The sequence below is a fragment of the Pelmatolapia mariae genome, linkage group LG3_W, assembly GCF_036321145.2.
Source record: "Pelmatolapia mariae isolate MD_Pm_ZW linkage group LG3_W, Pm_UMD_F_2, whole genome shotgun sequence".
NCBI lineage: Eukaryota > Metazoa > Chordata > Actinopteri > Cichliformes > Cichlidae > Pelmatolapia > Pelmatolapia mariae.
Window position 1 is genome coordinate 36,064,497 of NC_086229.1, and position 23,086 is coordinate 36,087,582.

General features: G+C 41.3%; 1 protein-coding gene across 1 annotated transcript; it reads left to right on the top strand.

The window, feature by feature from the left end:
• The first annotated feature begins 751 nt into the window (after nucleotides 1–751).
• LOC134624421 (large ribosomal subunit protein uL29-like) lies at nucleotides 752–1,103 on the top strand. The gene has a single exon (XM_063469408.1). It carries the CDS (start codon nucleotides 774–776, stop codon nucleotides 1,101–1,103), a length of 330 nt encoding a protein of 109 aa, XP_063325478.1. The 5' UTR covers nucleotides 752–773.
• Nucleotides 1,104–23,086: the final 21,983 nt, after the last annotated feature.

Here is a 23,086-nt window from a genome sequence, read left to right on the forward strand (position 1 = left end):
AGGCATAGCGAATCAGACAACCTCATGTCATCTAGGTGGTCTTAGTAATAAAATGCCCACTCCCACTTGAGAACACTTCATGCTTAAGTGGTCTCTGCTCCTCTTCTGGGTCCCTCTCTAGTGGAAATCTTCTCCTGTAAAGGAAACAAAAACACTTTCTCCCTACTACGGCTCCCCTACCTTATGTTCCTCAATTGTTCCCTTCATTCAAACCTGATTCAACCTAATACTGCTCCACACATGAACCTAATTACGTATTAGGTTTTTGACTTTTATTTCTATATATTATTCAACCTTACTCATCATTTTGTAAAACTCTTAAAGCGCTGCTTTCCCAGTTCTGCAGGTGCTTTCCAATTGCTCGCCTTATCTGATCATCAACATCCTGTGCACAGAACTGTCACTGCTGCACGCGCCTTCACTCTGACCTCAAATCACCTATCACAAGAAACTTATCATAAACACCTATTCTACTAAAGGATCAAAAGAAAAACAACCATTTTATTTCATTTTGCTGCTCTTAATGTAATGGTACATTCTAATTTATACTTCATCAGACTTAAGCAAAATATATAAGCTTATATAAGCTTTCCTGCCTTTGCTTCTGCTTTAAAGCAAAAAACCTTCGTCACTTCGACAAGCGTTTGTTATTCTGTAACTGCATTTTATCTAATAAGACTCATGTGGAGCTGCATGTGTTATCTCAATATTTTACATGTCACACAGTTTAGTTACATGCAAACTCCTATTCCGACGGAGCAGCGAAAAGGAACATGGCCAAAATCAAGGCAAGAGATCTGCGGGGCAAGAAGAAGGAGGAGCTGCTAAAGCAGCTCGACGACCTGAAAAATGAGTTGTCCCAGCTGCGAGTGGCCAAGGTTACTGGTGGAGCTGCTTCCAAACTCTCCAAGATCCGTGTTGTTCGCAAGTCCATCGCCAGAGTCCTGACTGTAATCAACCAGACACAGAAGGAGAACTTGAGGAAGTTCTACAAGGGCAAGAAGTACAAGCCCCTGGATCTGAGACCCAAGAAGACCAGAGCTCTGCGCCGCCGGCTCAACAAGCACGAAGAGAGCCTGCGCACCAAGAAACAGCAGAAATAGCAGCATAATATTTTACTATTCCTGACACTACCCTGGATCTCCTGCCCTCACAGGTCCTAGCCCCGCGTCCGAGACTAGGTGGGGTAACCAAACCCGTGACACACACGGCCCTCACCGGTGACGAGGCCTTTCAGCCCCGCTTTCTAACTAATAGTAACACACGTTTCCTGCTTTAACGCACGGAGGACGGATCACACACCGCCTCGGATGAAACACCGATTCTATTAATTACTAACTAAGACGGATCACACACCGTTTCTTTAACATACTGAGTGAATTTACACTGAGACACGCTGAACTTAGCGAACAGATAATTTAGGCTTTAAACAATATGCACGGTTCGAAAATAAACAGGTCGTGCTTACCTTTTAATCATGAGCTAGCTCTCTGTTCGCCTTGTTTCACGATCTCAGCTCTGCCAATTCATCCTCTCTGGGCCTCGAGCGAATCCCAGGGTTTCGGCACCAAAACTGTTGTGAAATCAGTTTTACCCCGGTTCTTTTTATTCGCCGAAGCATCCAGAAAACGGCACCGGAACTCAGTAGTCATTTTTACAAAAACTTTATTCATCTCTATTCATCTTCATTTAAGCATGCACTTCTAGAAGGGAAGACGAGGCCGGTGTCCCTCTGAAACAATCTTCACCCCTTTGTTAGTTCCAGCCAGCTTTATAGAAGCAGCCGCATCATAAATCCCCCACAGTGTGCTGGAAACTCTGTGTCTGTGTCTATGTACACGAGCACGTGAATGCCTACATGTGCGTGTTCCCGCGTGTCTATGTGAGTGCTCGTGAGTGACTGTGTGTGCATACCTGGTATATGCGTGCACGTGAGTGAGTGTGCATATAGGTGTGGGAGTATATCAGTTAAAACACTGTGAGTGTGTGTCTCTTCCTAGGGGCCATAAATACCATCTCCCCTCCAGACCACAGTTATCCAGTTACAAATCTACTTCTAAGCTCATGACACAATCAGGCCTTTATTACATTGAGGGCAGTGTCAGTGTCTCTACCATAATTCTACATTCTATCTTAACACATTTCTAAACTCTAAAGCAAACTAAACATTCCTACATGTCTAAACTCTAAAATAAGCTAAACATTTCTACAATACTCAGATCGCAATGAATTCACCACTCAGGTAGACTCCAGGTCTTTTGTGGTTCTATGTTTATGTGTTTCATTGTGTGTAAAAGTGCTATGGAAATAACAATTTATCTTATTTCTTAGGTGTTTTCAACCTCTGCTGCCACGCTGACGGCGTATGCGGCCAAACGGAAGAAGACAGTCTATATTCTTAGCAGCATGCACAGCATGGTTCAGACTGATAACACCACCAAAAGGAAGCCAAACACTGTCACCCTTTACAACACCACAAAGTGTGGCGTGGATGTGATGGACCAGATGGTGCGGGAGTACACGGTCCGCAGAGGAACACGGCGCTGGCCAGTTGCCGTGTTCTATAACATGATTGACATGGCAGCACTGAATGCACATGTGCTGTATCAAGCATGCACCGGGACGCAGGAAAGACGGGTGGACTTCCTGGTGGAGTTTGCAAGAGAGTTGGCTAACTCTCATATGGCTGGGAAGAAGGCAAGAAAAGAACAGTTGCTTCGGACACAACCCTCCACACCTAGCCCTGGAAAAAGAGCCACGTGTCAGGTCAAACACAAATGCAACAACAATCATGCCACTGTGCGATGTGTTCACTGCTACAGATACACATGTGGTAAATGCAGACTACAGATACCATGGCAGTGCCAGTTATTTGTAAATATGTGTACAAATGGTTGTTTTTTTGTTTTGTTTTTTTTGTACTGTTTTATCAATAAATCTCAGCAACAAAGGAAATACACCCATGTGTGTTGATTTCTCCCTAAGGCAAACTGAAACACAAGTTTCCTTGTGGCTCAGGAAACTAACCACTCCAAGTGGTTCAGCATGGCCCCACCTTATTTACATAACAAAAGCAGCTGTTCACAGGTGATTAAGGATATTAGCTAAAAGCCTACCAGCCATTTGGCTCGACGGCGGGTTTTAAAGGTAGAAAAGTCAAATGGCTGCTCTCTGGGACTTCTAGTGTTAACAGTTTGAGCGTAGTTACAGTCAACAGTGAATATAAATGCTAAAACTGAATATATTGGATAGTGTTCCCCCCCTCCACCATTAACAAATGGTTCAGCCCATAGCAGGATGGCTTTTTTCTTGTTTTCAGTAGCAAGCGATGCTTATGATTGTGCCAGAGCACATTTTGAACAACACCATGGGAATTTCGGATTTTACACAGGTGGTTGGATGTTACACTCTGGAAATGGAAGGAAGGTGAGTGTTATTAACTCTCTGTGGTCCACGGAGGGTCCAAATCACATGACTGATGTAAGCTGACATAGCAACAAGCTGCAGCCACGCTGAGTCTCTGTTTCAGCCCACAATGAAAGTTCAGACTTCAAAGTTTTGAAATTGTATTTACAGGCCAGTAAATCCAGAGTTATGATCATATATATAAGCCACGCTTTTTTCTAAATACTGTCGTCACGTTTGTGTGTGTGTGTGTGTGTGTGTGTGTGTGTGTGTGTGTGTGTGTGTGTGTGTGTGTGTGTTTTAAGCGTTTTCTAAGTACAGCGCGAAAACAGTAAAGAAAGGGAAAAAGCCACCTCTTTCCTATCGGTGGAAAAATGCACCATGTCGACCAATTAAAAAAAAAAAGTCAACATGTGGGATTTGGTTCTTTAGGAAGAGGGGAGAGTTTGGGAGTGACGGTAACGGCAGCAAGACAGAGCGAGTGAGTGAGAGAGAAAGAGAGAGAGTTTAGATGTGGGAGATTTGTGACGTTTAGTGTGGAGTGTATACTTAATGTGTTGTGCTGTCTTGTGTAGTTGTTCTGTTGTGTAGTCGTTTTGTTTTGTGTGTCAGTGAGGGCACTAATGAATGTCACAAAGGCACATTGCAGTGTAAACACTGTCACTAAGTAGAAAACCAGCAGAGTGATACACCTCCTGCTGTCAGGCCTGCAGGTTTATCCCTGTGCTGTTCTCCTCTGTCTTTTGGTGGACCAACAATGGTTTTACTGGCACACATAATTGTGGGGCATCTCATTGTGACACCTGATTGTTCTCTCATTTTAGTTTTAGTAATATTTTTAAATGGTTGTACAGAATGGAAAAAAAAACAGCAGTTGTATTGGCTGCATTTTTAGATAAATAGTTGTATATGTTTACAAAATGTACATTTTATATTTGCATTTCAAGTTATAAAAATTTACTCAACATGTCTGTGGTTCTTTTTTTAAAGTAAAAAAATACTACTAGGATTTTAAGTTCTTTCTGTGATTTCAGATCAGTGATACTAATGCAGTATGTCAGTGAAGAAAACAACTAAATTCAGTTGAGCTGAAAAGAATGATACCAAACAAGGCAAGAGGAAAAAAATAAAATGAAACAGTTTGAGGGTGAAATACAAACGTAAACTCAAAAGGAGTCAAAAATGGCCGGTTGTATTTCAGACCTCAGTGGGTTCATCCAACAAATCATGAAAAATTAGGTTTAAATTTTTGTTCATGACAGTGCAGATTTCTGACATTTTGTGTAATTTAAGCTGTAACAACGTGATTGTTTTCTAAGAAGAAACAGTGTGAAACTTAAGTTAGACTTGTGTTCGTAAATGAACTGCCCCATGTTGTGTAGCTTTCTGGATTTTATACCTGGGCTACATACTTATTTATTATACAGGCTATACAGTACCTAGAATCAAAACTCACATGTTTTATGTAACTAAAGTGTGTAATTATGTGGGCTACAGACAATAATTAAGTTATAGACTATATTTATGTGGAAAACGTGTAAACTTACTGCATTTGAATCATTTTAACTAAATGTAACCACCTGCATACGTATTTGAAAAAAAGGCTTCGATTTTGCCACCCCATTTGATTTCTTTGCCACCCTCATGCCACCCTAAGAAAATTTCTCTAGATCCGCCCCTGATCTGCGAAGTAACGAGACAGTTAGTTGTGTGTTTCTTGGTTGCCCTTTCAAGACAAATATTTACAATACATTTTATACGCACAAAACGAGGAAGCATCATCCACACACACTTAAAGATTTTAAAGGCAGTGTAGTTACACGTGTGGACCCAGTTCAAGTGATAGAGTCCTCTGATAACGTAAGGGCTAGCTGTTCTGTAGATGTATCCTATGGTGAATTTGAAAGTGAGTCAGTGACAGAATGTGATAATAGTGCTGTTGAAAATCAGCCAGAACTAATTGAACGGAAATTAGCAGTAATATTGTTGAAATTGGAACACATATTTCATGTTCCAGCAAAAGGATTAGATGAGTTCTTAGAGGAGTTAGTTTTTCTGTTGAGTTCAGCTAGTGTACCTCTGACAAAGCGTACAATTACAGAAATTTTCAAAAGCCATAACCTCCATATTAGTCAGGCTGTTATTGAAGAGCTTGGAAATTCTGTATGTTTCTAACCCTGTGGCTAAAATATTGGGAAAGTGTGGCCCTCTTGCCACTCCTTATAAAAGAAAACTATACTACATACAAAATTTTAGGGTTGTAGAGCCTGTTGAGTATTTTTTATCGATAGACCAAAGGAAGTCATTTCAGTACATCCCTTTATTACAGTTATTGCAGGTAATATTGAGTCACAATAAATTGCTGGATAGAGTGATTGAAGAACAAATAGCTCAAGAAAATAGAGAGAATCTGAATTGTGATCAGAGGGTTTACAGATCTTTTCGAGATGGTGAGCATTATGAAAGAAATAGCTTTCTAGATATTGAGAAGTTGAGAATTTCTATTAACCTTTATATTGATGATTTTGAGGTTTGTAATCCTCTTGGGACTGTTGGGATTTAGAGATTCTTTTATTGCTGCCATATAATCTGCCTTATGATAAATGTATTAATAACATGTTTTAGAGTATTATTTTAACAGTAATATTGTTTACAGGGTTCATATTGCATTGAAAATGTTTGTCATCACATTCATTCTATTCACAGGTTTAGTTCATTTTATACACATTGCATATCTGTGCTTGTTTAGAGTTGATGTTCCATCCAAGAGGGTTTTAAGCTTCACTGGTGAGAGTGTCCAGGTGATACATGTTGAGGGAAGATGAGAACATAAAAGGTTAATTGCATGCATGCTTACAATACACATAAATCTAGGGACAGGTCTGAGCGAAGGCCCAAGTGTCTTCTGCTCCTTCTTGAGACTTGCTGCAATTAGTCTACTTAGAGATTAATGACGAGTGTCCATTATTAGCTCTTAGAGACCCTGCAGCTTGAAGTTGGTTACCTTAAAAGGCAAGTGTCTTTGACCTTATGGTAACTGGCTGCCCTTTTAGCGACCTGGTAACAGATGACCGGAGGAGATAACCAGCCCTCAGATACTCTGAAGGCTTAAGACTATGATTGTGCATGGAAGGTGTTATCAAAAAGAGAAGTTATATATCTGTTTATAGTTATTAGAGATGTACAAGATGTACCCTTGTCTGTAAACAATGACTGGACATAATGTATTTTTGACCTGTATTGACGTGTATGTGGGGGTGTGATCCTCTATGCTATAAAACCAGAACTCAGTGTATTTTTGTCAGAGCAAAACAGGCCATATGCTGATGATTGTTCTCCGTTGTCAATAAACTCATCGTTTGATTGCACTTTTCTGGTGCCTCCGTCGTTTGTTGTCTGGTCTGCAGTTGATCGATCTCGCTTCATTTTGGTGGAGGATGCGGGCAATCTGAAGACCAGTAGAAAGAGGTACAGGTGTTTGTTGTCGAGGCGGAGGTCGAGGCCAGATCAGGTGATCGAACGGCAGACGTCACGGTGATGGCTTGACTATTGGGCCCACATATAAAAAGGTAAGGCACAAACCTCTGAAACTGAAATTGTGCTGTATTGGATTATAATTCTAAAACAGGTAGTCAAGTGGTCATCCGTTGATCTCTGTTTTGAGTTTTGTTTGAAACGAAAAACTTTGTTGCAACGAAAGTGAAACTTAAGAGTAGTGTTGTGTTCACGGTCGCTCGGAAAAAGCAGTACTGAGCTAAAAGTAATTTGAGACGTTGTGTTAAGAAAATAGAGAGAAGAGAGATTGAGCTGTGATTGAGGAATAAAGAGATTATAAGTGTCTAAAAGTCACGGAGCCGAAGGACTCCACCCCCGGGAAAGACGTTTCCTGGGTATTAAACTAGGGGAGGGGCCCCGCTGAGATTTTGTGGCCTCAGATATAGCCCTGGTGATCGCAGAGGATCATTGTTAGGGAGACACTTAATTGTGAGAAAAAGAGTAAAATACCGGACGGAAGGGTCCGAGGAGTTGTGATAAAAGAGAAACTTAAGCCAGCCGTAAGCTTGAGGTTTTGCAGCAAACAGAGCCGAGCAGTGAAACTGAAACTAAATTTCTGAGTTGTTGAGTACTGTGAGTTATGAGAGACGATTAAAAGTATTACCTGTGCATTTGTGGACCACCGTGGGCCGAGAAAAGCTGTGTTTTTGTTGATATATCTGGAGAATTTGCAGACCTGTTGACGTCTCTTAAAGACGAGCAGTGGTCTGTATATCCGGGTTGTGGGGACTCACCCATACAGCTGGAAACCGTGACGTAAGAAACTGTCTGAAATGATTTAAGTGCCAGCCGGCTGCAGGCTGTGTGTGAGAGAGGCTGTAAAAGTCTCTTTTTACGTTCTTTTTTGCTGGGGAAAAGTGCGCAGTTAAAATTTGGGTGCGGTCACTTCCCCTTTTAATGTTAACAAAGAATAGACACATTGATTAAATGAGGGATAGACAAAAAGGCATGCTCATTGTGCCGTTGTTTCATTATAGGTGCTTGGAAATAGACAGTGAGAGGCCCACGGGGATCCCATTAAGGCTGCTGAAGCATTTTCCTGTTTTGTGAGCGTGCCTTTGGTGATTTTGAAATACAGTATCACTGGACAGGGTGATTCTAATATAAGAGTTATTTTAATCCAACCAGAAACAGAGTAAGAAATAAAGCTGTGAGCCTCCTGCTTAGTGGAGAGAATTTGCAGAATTTTTGAGTATCTCTTGTCAAAGAAAAGGGAAAAGAGATTCTGTGTACGGCAGACCGTGAAGTTTCTAGATTAGATCAGAGAGAACTAATGTGGCCGAAGGTTGGATCTGATATGAGGCGAACAGAGGACCGGTCTAAAAAGATTAAAAGGTACGCGCAAACCTGTTCAATAAGCAAATTTGTGCAAATTGGCTGAATTCTAAATTATCTGTTCGCTGAGTAGATGATCTTAACTACTAAATTGGCGCAGTAGGGGTAAAACTGAATTCTCGAGAATAAAGTAAAACGTCGAAGTAATGAATGAGTAACTTGGAAGTAATGAGAAGCTTTGAAGCAAGGATAATGAAACTTTGAGAAACAGACAGTACTGAGTTAAAAGGTAATATGGTATTTCATGGTAAAAAAGAAAAAGAGACCAATGCATGTTTAAGAATAAAGAAGAGTATAAGAGTTATTGGTCAGCTTATGGTTTAATAAGTGTCAAATTCCTGTACCTCTTTGAGACTTCAAAGAGGAGCTCCGGCGTGGGCATATGTCAGGTGGTGTTGCCGAGAGTGGTGGGCTCGATGAATAGCAAATGATCAAGAGGATCATTTTGGGAGACGCTCATTTGTAAGTAAGAGGATTAATTTTGGACGAGGAAGTCCGACAGAAACACCTGGTGCTGTCAGGATGGTTAAGTGACACAGAAGTTCAGAAAATCGAGTCAGAAATGGTTTTGTGGCTCTTGGTAAACTGATTTTGAAGGAAAATCAGTGTTTATTGTGCTGAAGTAACAGATCCGGCGCGGTCTGACGGGAAGAATCAGCTGCACAATTCTGAGTGTGCAGCGTTGTTGATATTAACAGATCCGGCGTGGTCTGAGGAAAAGAAATAAATCGGTTAATGGCTGATATATTTGTATGAATTTTGGTGGATCTGCTGAGGTCCAGAAAATAATCAATGCGGACTGTGTTGGTTCGAACGTTGATAAATGATCCAGGAAGAATTGCCCTGGGTCTGTGTCTGTGTCTGTGTGTTGTTCAGTGACAACATGCACAGTTTAAAATTGGGCGCTGTTCCTTCCTCTTTTTAGTTTCAAAACACAAAGGCTGTTGGATGAAGAATTACTGTGTGAGGAACGGCTTCACTCTTGATTAGGGAAATAATATGCTTACTTTTGGGTCTATGAAGAGCTCGTAACAATCTGGGGGAGATGCCGGGGTAAAAAAGAGTGAGCTCGGACGAAGGGGTCCGAGAAAAGAACACCGTGAGTTGAGCAAGGTGTTTAACTGACTCAGGATTTCAGAGAATCGAGTCAGCTGTGATCTTGAGTTTTAAGGGTAAGTTGGTTTTAAAGGAAAATCAATGTTTACCATGTTGAAGTAATTCTGATGATATTACTAGATGTGTTGTGATACAAGTAAAGAATAAGTTGTGTAAAGGTGAACACACGATTGTGTTGAGATGTATGGATCGGCTGCGGTCCATCTGATAAGTGAATGCTGGCTAAACTGAGACAATAAACTGTTTTTAAATCTTCACTGGCGGCAGTGATGTATATGTGCTGAAGATTACTGGACCCGGCGAGGTCCATATGATGAAGTTCTTGGGCAGATAAATGACAGAAACAGTTTCTGAATTTTGAGGAGAATTCTGAAGCACTGAGGTTGAATTTTCTCTGTGCTTGGTGCGCTGTGTGGAGTTATATCAGAGTTATAAGTCCAAAGGTTATGACCTGGAGGTCATTCATGGTGTTTAAAGAAGAACAGGAATTAGAAAAGGATAGTTAGTGTCATATTTTGTGTAAATTGAGGGGGACTCACCGTATGTGTTCACTTTTTTCATTTAAAGGGACACAGACATTAACACACACACAAAGTTCTTAGAGGTGAGTTACTTCCTCTTTTAATTTTAAACTGCAACACATGTGTGCATTGAACTAGAATTTCAGCAGTGGATGAGACAGGATTTAGATTAGGGCTGGTTAAAGATAAAGATGACCTTTGTTAGTCCCACAGGTGGGAAATTTGTTTTGTTACAGCAAAAGTGCAAAGTTATGCAGTAAAAATGAGAAAACACTGGAATGCCATAAAATAAAGTAGAATAGAATGATATATATAATAGAATAAAATAAGAATACCAATACTATATACAGCTGAGTAAGAAAATACAAAATACAACTTTGTCAAAGAAAGAATTGCACATATAGCAGTCTTATTGCACATATGAGGGTTCTGGTAAAGCACTAGTTCTGGTAAAGTAAAAGATTATGTTCAAAGTTTTATGCCCTGGAGGCCAAGAGTCGTGTGTAGAGAAGAACATGACTTAGAAACGGACATTTAAGGTCACATTTCGTTTAAGATGGGGAGAATTGTCCCATATGTGTTTATTTCTCTTCTCTTCTAAGAGGACAGACGCAGTTACTGAGTGTTGTCTACTTCCTCTTTCTGATTCTAAGCAAGCATGTTTGATAAAATACTCTTAGGAAAGCATATTTCGAGTGATTCTAAGTGTGTGAATGTTGTGAGTACTCGATTTGAATGATTCTGTGTGACTTGTACAAAATAATAAGTAAGTAATAATAACACATAGGAGTGAGTGAAAAAGTGGAAGTCTGAGAGAAAAGTGTGTGTGTAGGCAAACTAAAGAGTGTGTGTGCGTCAAACAGGAAGTCTGATTATAGCTGGTGAGAGACGTTGCAACATGAAAACAGAGGAATTAGAGATTGAATGTCTTAAGAAAAAGTAATAAAATTATATTAATTACAGGTTTTAGAAAAGAGAAAGACAGAGAAAATAAATACATGAACTGATAATTACATTAATGAATAGAAAACGCACGTACACAAATTGCTACAGGTGAAATTATTGTTGGAAACAATCAGAAGTGGGATAGTTTAATACACCCAGGCAATGAAGAAAGCAGCTTACACTCCTTTAATTTCCAGAGCCAGTGTGTCCCCTTCCCTCATAGCACCCGTGCCCACTTGGCCCCCGTATCAGGCGAGCATGGAAGGCTGGACAGCCCATGACGGGTAAGATCCCACCTCGAAACCCTGGGACAACCTAAGGCAGGTACAGTCACGATTGCTCGAAAGTCCCTAAGTGAGCTCGGACTCACTGGTGGAGACGGGACTTCAAGGGTAAAGCCGCTGGGCTGAGGCGGAGGGGGAAATGTCATTAACAATGACCAGTGATGAGCCAAAGAGGGGAGACACCCCCTGTCTTTCAGGGTGAATTGTTCCCTGAACCTGAAAAGCAAGCTCTAACTTCTGCCTGAGGACAAGGATTGCTGTTATTTAAGGTGGGAAATCAAAATTGGGTTTAGCAAATTTGGGAAAGAGAAAACTGACTGTTTAAGTGGAGAATTGTGAAGGGTCTGAAAAAACCACAAAAAGAAACATATACACAATCATACACACAAATAGAAAATGCATTAACCTTAGAATACAAAAGAGTTCATGAAGATCAGATAGCAGGTTGAGCATAGGAGTCTGTTTATCATCTTGTCCAACTCGCTTAGTGTGTAGTAGTTTTTAGAAGAGAAAATTCAGAATTTAGTGTTGATGGTGTGCAAGTTGTGTGACGTTTAACGAGATTTTCTGTGTATTGAGTAGGTGAAATTATGTTAAGTTGACCTGAGAGTGTCAGGACCCTGAAGAACTTGTGGCAAAATGTTCTGTGTTTAAGATTGTTGAGGTTGTTGTTGTAGTGATGGGTTACTTCTATCGGTTAGATTTGTGTTGTTTTCTTATTTTAATAGAGAGAGTTTTATTGAACAGGGACATGTCTAGAATTGGGCCCATTATTTTTGTAACAGTGCACTTAGAAAAAACCTGTCAGGTGATTTTGTTTCGTGTTTTGATGAGCTAATAATCAGCTCTCTTTTTCTCATTTTTGTTCTAAGCAAGCCTGCAAAAGAGTGAATAACAGCGCTGACAAAAGTCTTGGGAGAACAAACATAAGGTGACCTTTTCCAGATTACAATGGGCGGAGGAAAGAGGCTACCTGTGGGGATCTGATCAGATTGTGAGTCCCTGTCTAAAAGGATTGCAGCGAGCCAATCCAGTCCAAAAGTATAAAGAACTATTTTCCTAGAAAAAAGTAAAAAGAAAAGAAATGAGTTGATTTTGCTGAGAGTGGAGAATCTGATTATTTGTGTGGAAGTCTCCACTATTAGCAATACCTGATGTTAATGCGTGTGAGTGAATGTGTGGAAATGGTTTTCTTTTAATTCCCTAAGCTCGAGTGAAGGATTTTGAGTTTGTAACACATAAGACGTGTCACAAAAGGGGGGAGTTACAGGATTTAAGGCTTAATTTGAAATGGGTTTTAGGATTACTTGATGACGCTTGGGGTTTTTGATAATTTAGGTATGGTAAAACTGAGGCAGAAATTGTTATTTTCAGGTTCCTTTTGATTTCTAGAATAAGAGGTTATAATTTAGGCTTGCACATACAGATATGTCAAAGTAAAATCGTATATATGTGATCAGCTACATGAAATGTGCTCTTTTAGCATCACTAAGCGAATGTCTACGTGACTTTTTACCTAATAACTTTTGTGATGATAAACTTGTTTACCGACTAGCAGCTTGCTCTCTTCTAGAACATACAGACTTAGGAAAGGGGAGCCTCAGCTCTGAGTTCTGAGAATAACTCTGTTATCTTTGTAAGTTGATAGGAAACATGTCGAGACAGCCATATAGGGCAAATGTGGTAGAGCTTGTAATTAAATGTGGGCTTGAAAAGAGGAAGCAAATTTGGTACAGGACGTGCTTGAGATGATCAGATGAGAGAAGGGAAAGTCAGGAATAGTTAAAAATTAGGATTGGAAAATTAAATTGGGTGAAAGGGGGGTGTAGCAAGTAGATTCAGGGCAGCTCACAGCCCGGCGTAAACGCAAGGTGCTGTCACACAGCTTAAGTTATTTGTTTGATTTATTTTTATGACAAAATAATAAGGAAACATTGAAAACATACAACCCGTTGAGGAGACAGATAGTGTTGGGCAATTGAAAGGTTTTGTTTGTTTAGCATAATCTCTTTTGTTATATTTTAGCTTTAACAGGGAACATGCCTCTCTGGAGCTTCTCTCCTGATGCTACCCCGCCAAAGACCCTTATCTATAGAGACTATGTCAGCTCCCAAACAGACAGCAACAATTAGGTCTCTCTCTTCAAAGCCTCTGTTACCTCACGCCAAGCGGTCGCAGCAGATGGCTGCCCGTACCTGAGCGTGGTTCTGGCGGAGGTTTCTTCCTGTTAAAAGGGAGTTTTTCCTTGCCACTGTTGCCAAAGTGGCTATGCTATAGTCTGCAAACAAAGAACTGAATTGAGGTAAAAGAAGCAGGGAGAATTGAAGGATACTCTCAGGCAAATACCATGGTTACAGGAGGAAATCAGAGAGCGGATGAAGCCGCAAAGGGAGCAGCAGGCTATAAAGGACAACAGCAGAGGGTGTAGGTAACTGCTGAAGAGGAGGCAGGCATCAATATGTTGGAGGAGGCCAGACGGGCCCAACAGGAGGCTTCTCTGGAGGAGAAAGAGGTGTAGCAGAGCAAAGGAGCCCGGAAAGAGGGTGGTCTTTGGAAAGGAGCCACGCTGGACGGGTCCTTACGAGGTCGTTGCAAGAACAACTACAGCAGTTCAACTAAAAGGGAAAGGCGATACTTGGTATCATTGGTCGCAGTGTGCTCCAGCACATGAGAGTTTGGTAGAGGAAAACTCCTCTTCAACTAACACAGGTGTCAACGATAACGAGCAGAGGCAAAATAAATCCTCTCACCTGTGCAACGGGCCAACCAGTAGTCTACCTGGAAGGCCGAAGAAAGAAGAGCAGCAGTTGAGAAGGTCGCCACGCCAGCAGAAAGGAGCGGTGACAAGTTGAGGACTCAACAAAAGCAGGGGAGTTTCATTCCAGGATACAAAGTTTATATAACATGATGCAAACACACGAATCAGAGACACGTAATGAGAAGAAACTTATTAAAATGTTCCTTACAACTACATGTTTATTGTATGCAATGATATTAACTATGGCTGTGTTGTTTATTGTCTATATTTTGCAGGGCACCCTGGACCCCTTGTCTGAACACGGAGGCCAGTCCAGCCCAGTGCTTCCTGAGACTGTAGTTGCTAAAATAGGATCGGCAAAAAGACAAAAGTACGAGGTGTCAGGTAAAGGTGATGAGGGTCTCAGCATGTATAATGACATAGAGTTGAATTATGTTAAAGGTCTACCAGCTCATTCACGTTTGATTTGTGTGACGTCATTAAGTGTACAGGAGCTAGTAGTAGTTGGAGAGCGTATGATGTATGGGTCTGCAATCACCCCATGATGTGCTTAGGGTAAATTTAGTTGATCCAAAGTCGAAGCCGCTCGCAGAAAGTTTAATCACCACTCTGACTGATCAGACGGTGACTGTGGGAACAGTAGCTCAAAAGGAACAGGAACCAAAAGGGAGAGTACTTCTGACAACAGATTACTCTAGACTGAAGTCTAAGGATTTGATCGAGCGTGCCACCGGGTTCAAGGACAGTAACCTCTGGCTTGATTGGGTGGCTCAAAATGCTAGAGAACAACATGTATCTGACTGTGTTGCCTGTGCTTCAGGTAGGCCACGTTTGTTTACAGAGCCCGCACCATTGCATTTAGAGGATGAGTGGGGCTATGATTGTATGTTGCAGCTAACAAGGAAGGCAGTGAGTACTGGCAACTGTACTCTGTTGTCCAGGCTTTTCCCTTACATTTCAGAGCAGACAACAGTGGGACCATTTATGCCAAAACAGGATAATTATACATGTTTTAAGTTCTCGAAAGATAATGAAAAGTACAAGGTGGGAGAGATCGCCCCAACTTGGTGTGCCGTGATACTCACGGGACGAACCACAAACAATGTAAGCGACCCTAGCACGGTAATTGGGACATGGGCAAGAAGTGGGCTCTATTATTATTGTGGGGAAAATACTCTGTTGGTTCGTGTTCCTATGGGAAGTGTAGGGACATGTGCGATGGTGCGATTGGGAGCTCCGCTTATGCTTATTGGTAACCAGGTAAAGGCTATTCCACAACATAACACACGTACTTTAGCCGCCAGACGTAAGAGACATATTTTGGCCAAAAGAGGGACCCAGGGTACACATGCTTATGATCCTCACCTGAACTCACCGACTTGGATAGACTCCATAGGAGTGCCTAGGTGAGGTCCAGACGAGTACAAGCTGGTAAATCCGATAGTTGCAGGATTTGAAAGTATATTTCTTTGGGTAACGCATAATAAAAATGTTGACAGCATTAACTATGTTCATTAAAACATGCTGAGACTCTATAACCTAACCAGGGACGCCATGATGGGGTTCGCAGAACAATTGGGTCCGAGTTCACTGACGGGAGTGCAAAATCGAATTGTCTAAAACTATGCATGAACACTCAGGTATCGAAAATCTGCTGGCGTCCTGGATGACATCTGTGTTTGGACAATGGAAAGGTGTGGCTATGTCAGTGATGTTTTCCTTGGCCGCATTGTTGGGAATGTTGGTCATCGCTGGTTGTTGTATCATTCCTTGTGTCAGAGGATTGTTGGTAAAGATAATAGCAAGGGTTGTGAACCCTGGCTGGGTTGAGGGCATCTATGAGATGAAGTTAGAACTCATTGAGTGAGGCAGGGAGTGATACAGCACGAAGTGTGGTGACATTCCTTTTTGGAATGTCAAAAGAGGGAATGTTGGGATTCAGAGATTCTTTTATTGCTACCATATAATCTGCCTTATGATGAATGCATTAATAACATGTTTTACAGTATTATTTTAACAGTAATATTGTTTACAGGGTTCATATTGCATTGAATGTGTTTGTCATCAGAGTGACCTTTCTATTCACAGGTTGAGTTCATTCTATACACAATGCATAACTGTGCTTGTTTAGAGTTGATGTTACATCCAAGAGGGTTTTAAGCTTCACTGGTGAGAGTGTCCAGGTGATACATGTTGAGGGAGGATGAGAACATAGCAGGTTGATTGCATGCATGCTTACAATACATAAATCTAGCAACAGGCCTGAGCGAAGGCCCAAGTGTCTTTGACCTTTTTATAACTGGCTGCCCTTTTACCTACTTGGTAACAGATGACGGGAGGCTATAACCAGCCCTCAGACACTCTGAAGGCTTAAGACTATGTGCATGGAAGGTGTTGCAGAAAAGGGAAGTTATATGTCTGTTACATGTCTGTTTATAGCTATTGAAGATGTACAAGATATACTATTGACTGTACACGATGAACTTTTAACTTGTGTTGACGCCATGGGGGGGGCGGATACCCCATTGCTTTAAAAGTGTTTTCTCCTGTGCTAGTAAACTCATCGTTTGATTGCAATTTTCTGGAGCCTTTGTCGTTTGTTGTCTGGTCTGCAGTTGATCGAACCCGCTTCATTCTCTTTAAGTGACAGCACGGAGGTGACCTCTGCTGGATCCATACTATGGCCATCTTTTGTCACCACTCTACCCAAAAACCTGACATTAGGCTTGAACAGTTCACATTTCTTAGCAGTAAGTTTGACCCCATGTTTCTGATACCTTTGTAGCATGGCTCTTACATGCTCAACATGGTCCTCAAAAGATTTACTGTGGACCAAATTGTCATCAAGGTACGGTAGACAGATATCATCACACAGACCCCAAAGACACTCCTCCATGCTCCTCTGAAACTGCGCTGGGGCGGAGCTGAGTCCGAATGGGATTCTAACCCAATGGTATAAACCCCAGGGGGTGATGAATGCAGTGAGTGGCTGACTGTCTTCGTCTAGGAATCTTTGATGATAAGCCTTTCCCTGGTCTATTACTGTAAACCAGGAGCTACCAGTAAGGCTGTCCAACATCTCCTGTATCCTAGGAATAGGATGTCTGTCAGGCACCGATTTGCGATTACGTTCTCGATAATCCACACAAAGTCTGACATCACCGGACTTTTTCCCAACACAGACTATCGGTGACGAATAAGGCGACTTGGATTTTGTGACCCACCCCCTATTGATCAACTCCTGCAGGAAAGCTTTTACTTCATGATGCACAGGTTTAGGCACACTATTGTAAGTCTTTTGAACAGGTGTTTGGTCATTGAGAGTGATGAGCATCCGAAGGCTAGGAATGCAGCCTACATCATTTTCATCTTTTGCAAAAGCTTTACATTCCTCCCTGAGCATCATCCTCACTGCCAACTGTTACCCGCTCATTAGATGGTCTAGAACTACAGGAGGATCCCAAACACCACTTGTGTCACCGGTGGGGGCTAATGGGACTTCAACACCTGCATCGTATGCTGTTTTAGTTGTTGGAGTTTCTACAGGTTTTAGGGCAGCTGGGTATATTGCTTTTACACCCTCAATGTGCCCCAGGATAACACGCAGACCTACAGTAATATTATGGCATGTGGTGTTTGTGACATATACTGGGACCGTGGCTGAGTTGCCCCTTTTTACTTTAAACAGTACTTCCTGCAAATGAAGCCCCTCAGGCAGGCTGGGGTTCAGAACAGGACAAAATAACATTACAGTGTCCTTGTTAGCCTGTATGCGTGTGTGACAGCGAATGGTAGTAGCTTCACTGGGGTCTAAGACTGGGGTCTAAGACAACTTTAATCCACCCTGTCTTGACGGATCTCTTCCGCGGCTGTTCGATGTGTCTCTATCAACTGGATAAAAGTCTTAGCAGGGAGCACTGCAGCACTGCAGGGATCAGCTTCATTGTTGTTGTTTTTGTCTTCATCTGTTCACTGAGCTCATTTTGACTTATTTCACTGCTCAGGACATTCCTGATGTGTCTTAATGTCACGCTAGCAGTGACAGGAAGTGAACTGTACCCTGCTCGTCAAAATAAAAGCCCTTTTCAATCAAAGTGCAGCATCGAGTCTGTGAAACTTCTGGACTATTGATCTGATCAGTTAATCAGTCACACGCTGTTTGTGGACTGAGGGTGGCACTGGAGGAAAGGTCACGGGGTCATTTAAAGGTGAAAGGTGAGTCTGCTGTGTTCAAAGCTGCATCACTGCCCAGTTTAACAGCAAAGATTAAAAATGAGTCTGATTCAAAGGTTTTAGTCACAGATGAGAAGCTTGTGTTGTGTCTTTTCTCCCAGCTATTCTTCATCTCGTCTCACTTCTTGGTCAGAGGGCCCGGTGGTGCCAGTGTCCGGCAGCCTCGCCTCTGTCAGTGCACCCCAGGGCAGCTGTGGCTACAATGTAGCTTGCCATCACCAATGTGTGAATGTGTGCGTGAATGGGTGGATGACTGACTGGTGTAAAGCGCTTTAGAGTCCTTAGAGACTAGTAAAGCGCTATACAAATACAGGCCATTTACCATTTCTCCGATCTGTGTTTCCAGGTGTGTCTGAGGCTCCTTTAAAGGTGGGAAAAGTTAACTTTAATGAAAAAGTTGCTGTGCTGGGTGACTAATGTGAGGCAGAGGGCAGAAGCTGGAGGTCTGGATTGGATCCATGTGAGAGAGAACATGAGAGGAACAGATTCATTCTGAGTCATTCCTTTGATTCCAATCAGCACATTTATTGATCATTAGTATCCACATTAAACATTAAGTACTGAGGCTCAAACTTCAAACTGCACACATACATGAAAAAATGATATTTATCTTTTAAAAACATTCTGTTTATTATTCAAAGGTGTTTGAAAGCCTTTCCAGGTGAGTTTGATCCAGGAGGGTCTGAAGCCAGTGTCAGACAGAGACTGCTGACTCTACATTGTGTCTGACAGTGGAGCTGTTCTCAGAGCAGTTCACTCTGCAGCACTGACAGTCATCTGCACTTCTTCTCCTTCCTCTGTCAGTCACCACTTGATGAAGCTCTCCTCTCCACCTCCCAGTAACATGGCCCAAAGCATCTCTACACACAAACTGCTGCTGCTTCGACCTCTCTGGATTATCAGCACAAAGCACAGGCTCTCTCAGCACACACCTTCCTGTTTACCATCATCACCACCTGCAGAGAGAAGAATTTACAGGAAACACTGGATCTTTGCTTCATACAGACTATATTTAATACAATAGTGCTAACAGCACCACCCACTCACTCCAACACTCTACTGACCTCAGAGTCTCCAGTCTGCAGTCTGGACTCTCCTTAAGATCACACAGCTGTTTTACATCTGAATCCTGCAGGTTGTTGGAACTCAGGTCTAGCTCTCTCAGATGGGAGGGGTTGGACTTCAGTGCTGCTGCCAGATACTCACAGCTGATCTTTGACAAACCACAGCGCATCAATCTGTATAAACAATGAAAGATGCAAGTTTATTATTATTATTTTTATTGAAATGATTTCAAGCACATGCACTCTTAAAAATGCTGGGTTATTTTTATAACTCAACTGCTGGGTAAAAGCCATAGGTTCGTAAGTTGGGTTATTGTGACCAAATATTGGTTCAGAAATCATCACTCAGGAGTTGGGTTGGTAATGTGCCGGGTTGTTCAATTCCCTCCACAGCTTGACTAATTGTGTTGGGTCATAGGTTGGGCAGCTTTGATAAAATATTGGGTCAAAATTTTGCCCAATTGTTTAGGTTGAAGATAAGCCTCAGAAGAAGCCACATCATCCTTCACTAACTGCCGTTTTCAAATAGAATGTGACCTGATCAGTTATTACTGCACTTCTCCACTACTATGAAATAAAACATGGTAAGTAAAAAGTGAATTCTAACAGTGTGAAAATCATAGGGTTATTTTTGACAATGCAATTTATTGGTTTACTCTAGAACTTTACCTACTCATTAAAGGTCTTTTAACAGATAACACCAGCCAGCTTGTGATGAAAAAAAGTTATTCCTACTTAAAAATGCTTGATCTCATTTTTAAAGTTATTATTTGAAACAATGCTGAGGTTGTTCTGTTTGACAAACTAGTTAGAGATCACTGTATACAGAATAAAGAAAGTATGAGATTGGGTGTTGCCTTTGTGGAAAAAAGGTAAAAAAAAAGAAAAAGGAACAAAGTCTATTTAAACTATTTAATTTAATTCAATTATTTAATTTAACCTAAATGACCTCTATGTTGATAACATCTTTTTATTTTAAAATTTAAAGGAAATGATCATTTGTCCCATTTAGATTTTTTAAAGATAGATTGCGCTAATACTTTGATCCCCCTTTTCCCCTTGTTCACTAGACCACACAAAGGGCACGTGCATCCCTGCGCTTAACTTGCTTCCTACTAATGAAAACGTGATGGCAACAGCAACATACGTGAGTATTTATACTGCCACCACCGAAATTTAGCCACCATCTTCGATCCTCGCTCTGAGACCTCGGTAGCATTAAGGTCCGCCACTCCGAAGTTTACATTACGTTAATTTCCTGACTCCTAAATATCGTTTGTATTAAGCCCTTTGGGTCTTAGTCAACACACAAGGCCAAGTTGTTAAAGGGTTAACCTGGCAGTGCTGAGAATGTTGGCTGCACTCAGACTCTGCTCAGTATGCAGCTAATCTGCTCTTCACTTAGATGGAGGCAGTGCTAGCTACTCTATGACTTTTGGTGAAAGCAGTCTGTTATTACTTCACAGAAAGTCACCGACTTAATTTGATCGGTCCTGGATACACAAGCTGCGCAGTCACACTTGCTTATATTTTTATTTGTAACCTATATATGTGTACATTTACTTTAATGAAAATTAAAAATGAGAAACGTTATCCTTGCTAACTTTTGAGTATTGTGTGGACCAAGCAGTGAAGGAAGTTCAGGCACAGGTTAAAGTGCAAAAAATGTTTTCTATTTGACCCTAAAACACACTTGGTTAAATCATACAGAGAATTTAAAATCTTGGGACCATAAAAAAGGTAAAAGTAACAGAACTCTTCTCAACAAACAATACTATCAACTCAAACAAACTTACCTAAACGAGATAAAGAGGAAAATTAAACAGTGGCTGATCAGCCAACAAAAACACAGAAAGGCGTAGAACACACAAAACCCAACTAAAATAAATAATGTATTTCTTGGGGTGATGTAAACAAAGAGGATCAGTCAAAAATGTTTCATTTCTTTTATTTTTCCAAAGCTTCTGCTCTTTGTATTTGTTTATTTTACAAGAAATCTACAGAAAAGTAAAATTTTTGTTTATCAAATTTTATTAAATGCAACTGTTTTTGCTTGCAGCCTAACTTCAGGAATAAAGCCAATTTTGGCATCATCAATAGTGGATCAGTTTCCATGTTTAACGGACTGGCATACATAAAATTTCTGAATACTGGTCAGGTTTTCAATCAGTATACTGAGTGACATTGTGATTATAAAACTAAATATACAGTTTGTATGTACTCAATTTCCATATCTATAAAGATGTATGCACATTATATGTCACTCATCCAAGTGACATTTTCAGCCATATGCACATTATAGATGCATAAATAATAACAGTTGTTTAAATCTATTGGGAAGCTGGCAAAAAGGTTTGTACAACCATGTGACAGTATAAAGTGTGTGAAACATGATACTTAATCTTGGCTTAGTCCATCTACTAACAATCAATTGCAAACATTCACAACCACAGACTGGTCTGCTTCATTGTTGTTTTTCCTCTCTGAGCAAATGTCGGGCATAGTGTTGGAGCTCACCACTCCAGGATTACAGACAACTTGACATTAACCAAACAACTGCAAATAATCTTTTAAATGTTACTTTACTTTATCCATTTCTTTTGTTTAAAAATTGCAGAACTCATAGGCCAGCAACTGGATTTCTGAAGTGGTGTCTACGCAATGTCAGGAAAAGGCTTCGTTCTATCAGGAAGAAGAATTCAGCACCAAAGGACCCTCAAGAAAATGTTCATCGTGCTGGTACTAGAAGATAGATTTGTTTCTGCTTTTTGCAGCAATCTAAGGTCTGTTGATGGCTGCTTCAAAGCATTTTTTGTTTTTGATGCATCCATCCATCCATTCGCTTCTGCTTATCCTTTTCAGGGTCGTGGGGGGCACTGGAGCCTATCCCAGCTGTCATAGGGCAAGAGGGGTACACCCTGGACAGGTTGCCAGTCTGTTGCAGGGCTAACACACAGTGTTTAGTAGCCTCAGATCCCTGCAACAAGCCCAGTTCCAGTTTACCGACGGATGGGTACAGGACCTTGAGATGTTCCGAGTAGCCAGGTATGCAGGTGGACACTAGGTTTTATTCTAAGTGAAGGGCAACCCTTCAAAAAACGGACAGAGAAGTGGAGTAGCCAAAGGCAATAGAACAATATAAAACTCAATTACTAAAATATAATTTATTTCACAAAAAAGATTTAAAACAGTTAAAAACACCCCTGTCCAGGGAGAACACACAGTAAAAACATAAAAACACTAAAAGTCCAGTGGCGTCAGCCACAGTATTAAAATCAACTAAAATCAGAGCGGGGCAAAGAAAACCCGGCGGCGTCCCCGGCCATCCTGTCTGTCTCTTCGCTCCAGAGTACTGGAAGAGAGAGGAGGCAGCGACAGTCACTGTTCTTTCCGGTGAAAGGGATTTCTTGTACCACCGTGTGTCTCGGGACCGCAAAGGATTGTAGGTACAAGTGGCTAGCACGCACGGGCTATTACAAGACAACAGTCACACAGAGATAAACAGAGACACAAAGAATGGCAAGAAGCTGATGTATTATTAACTGCCATAGCCAGTTGCATGACAGCCACTGAAAGCTGATGGGTAAAGCGATCAGCTTTTATCGGATTCCTTCGTGGAAGAAGGACCACTGGTGTGACCAAAGATTTTTTTTTTTTAGTCGCACCATTGAAAAATTTGGTCGCATTTGCGACCAAATTGGTCGCACTCTAGAGCCCTGGCCTGATGCAGTGTTTTGATTTTGCTGCCACTCATACCTACAATGCAATGCGCGGAAGTCGTGTGGTCTGTCGATCTCTATTCTGGAACTGAGGGACTGCTTTGACTTTTTAAAGGCTCATGTTCTCCCTTAGATCATCTATTTCTACTTA

Excerpts from the sequence above, each read along its gene's own strand:
- LOC134624421 (XM_063469408.1), top strand. The coding sequence starts at position 774 with ATGGCCAAAATCAAGGCAAGAGATCTGCGGGGCAAGAAGAAGGAGGAG.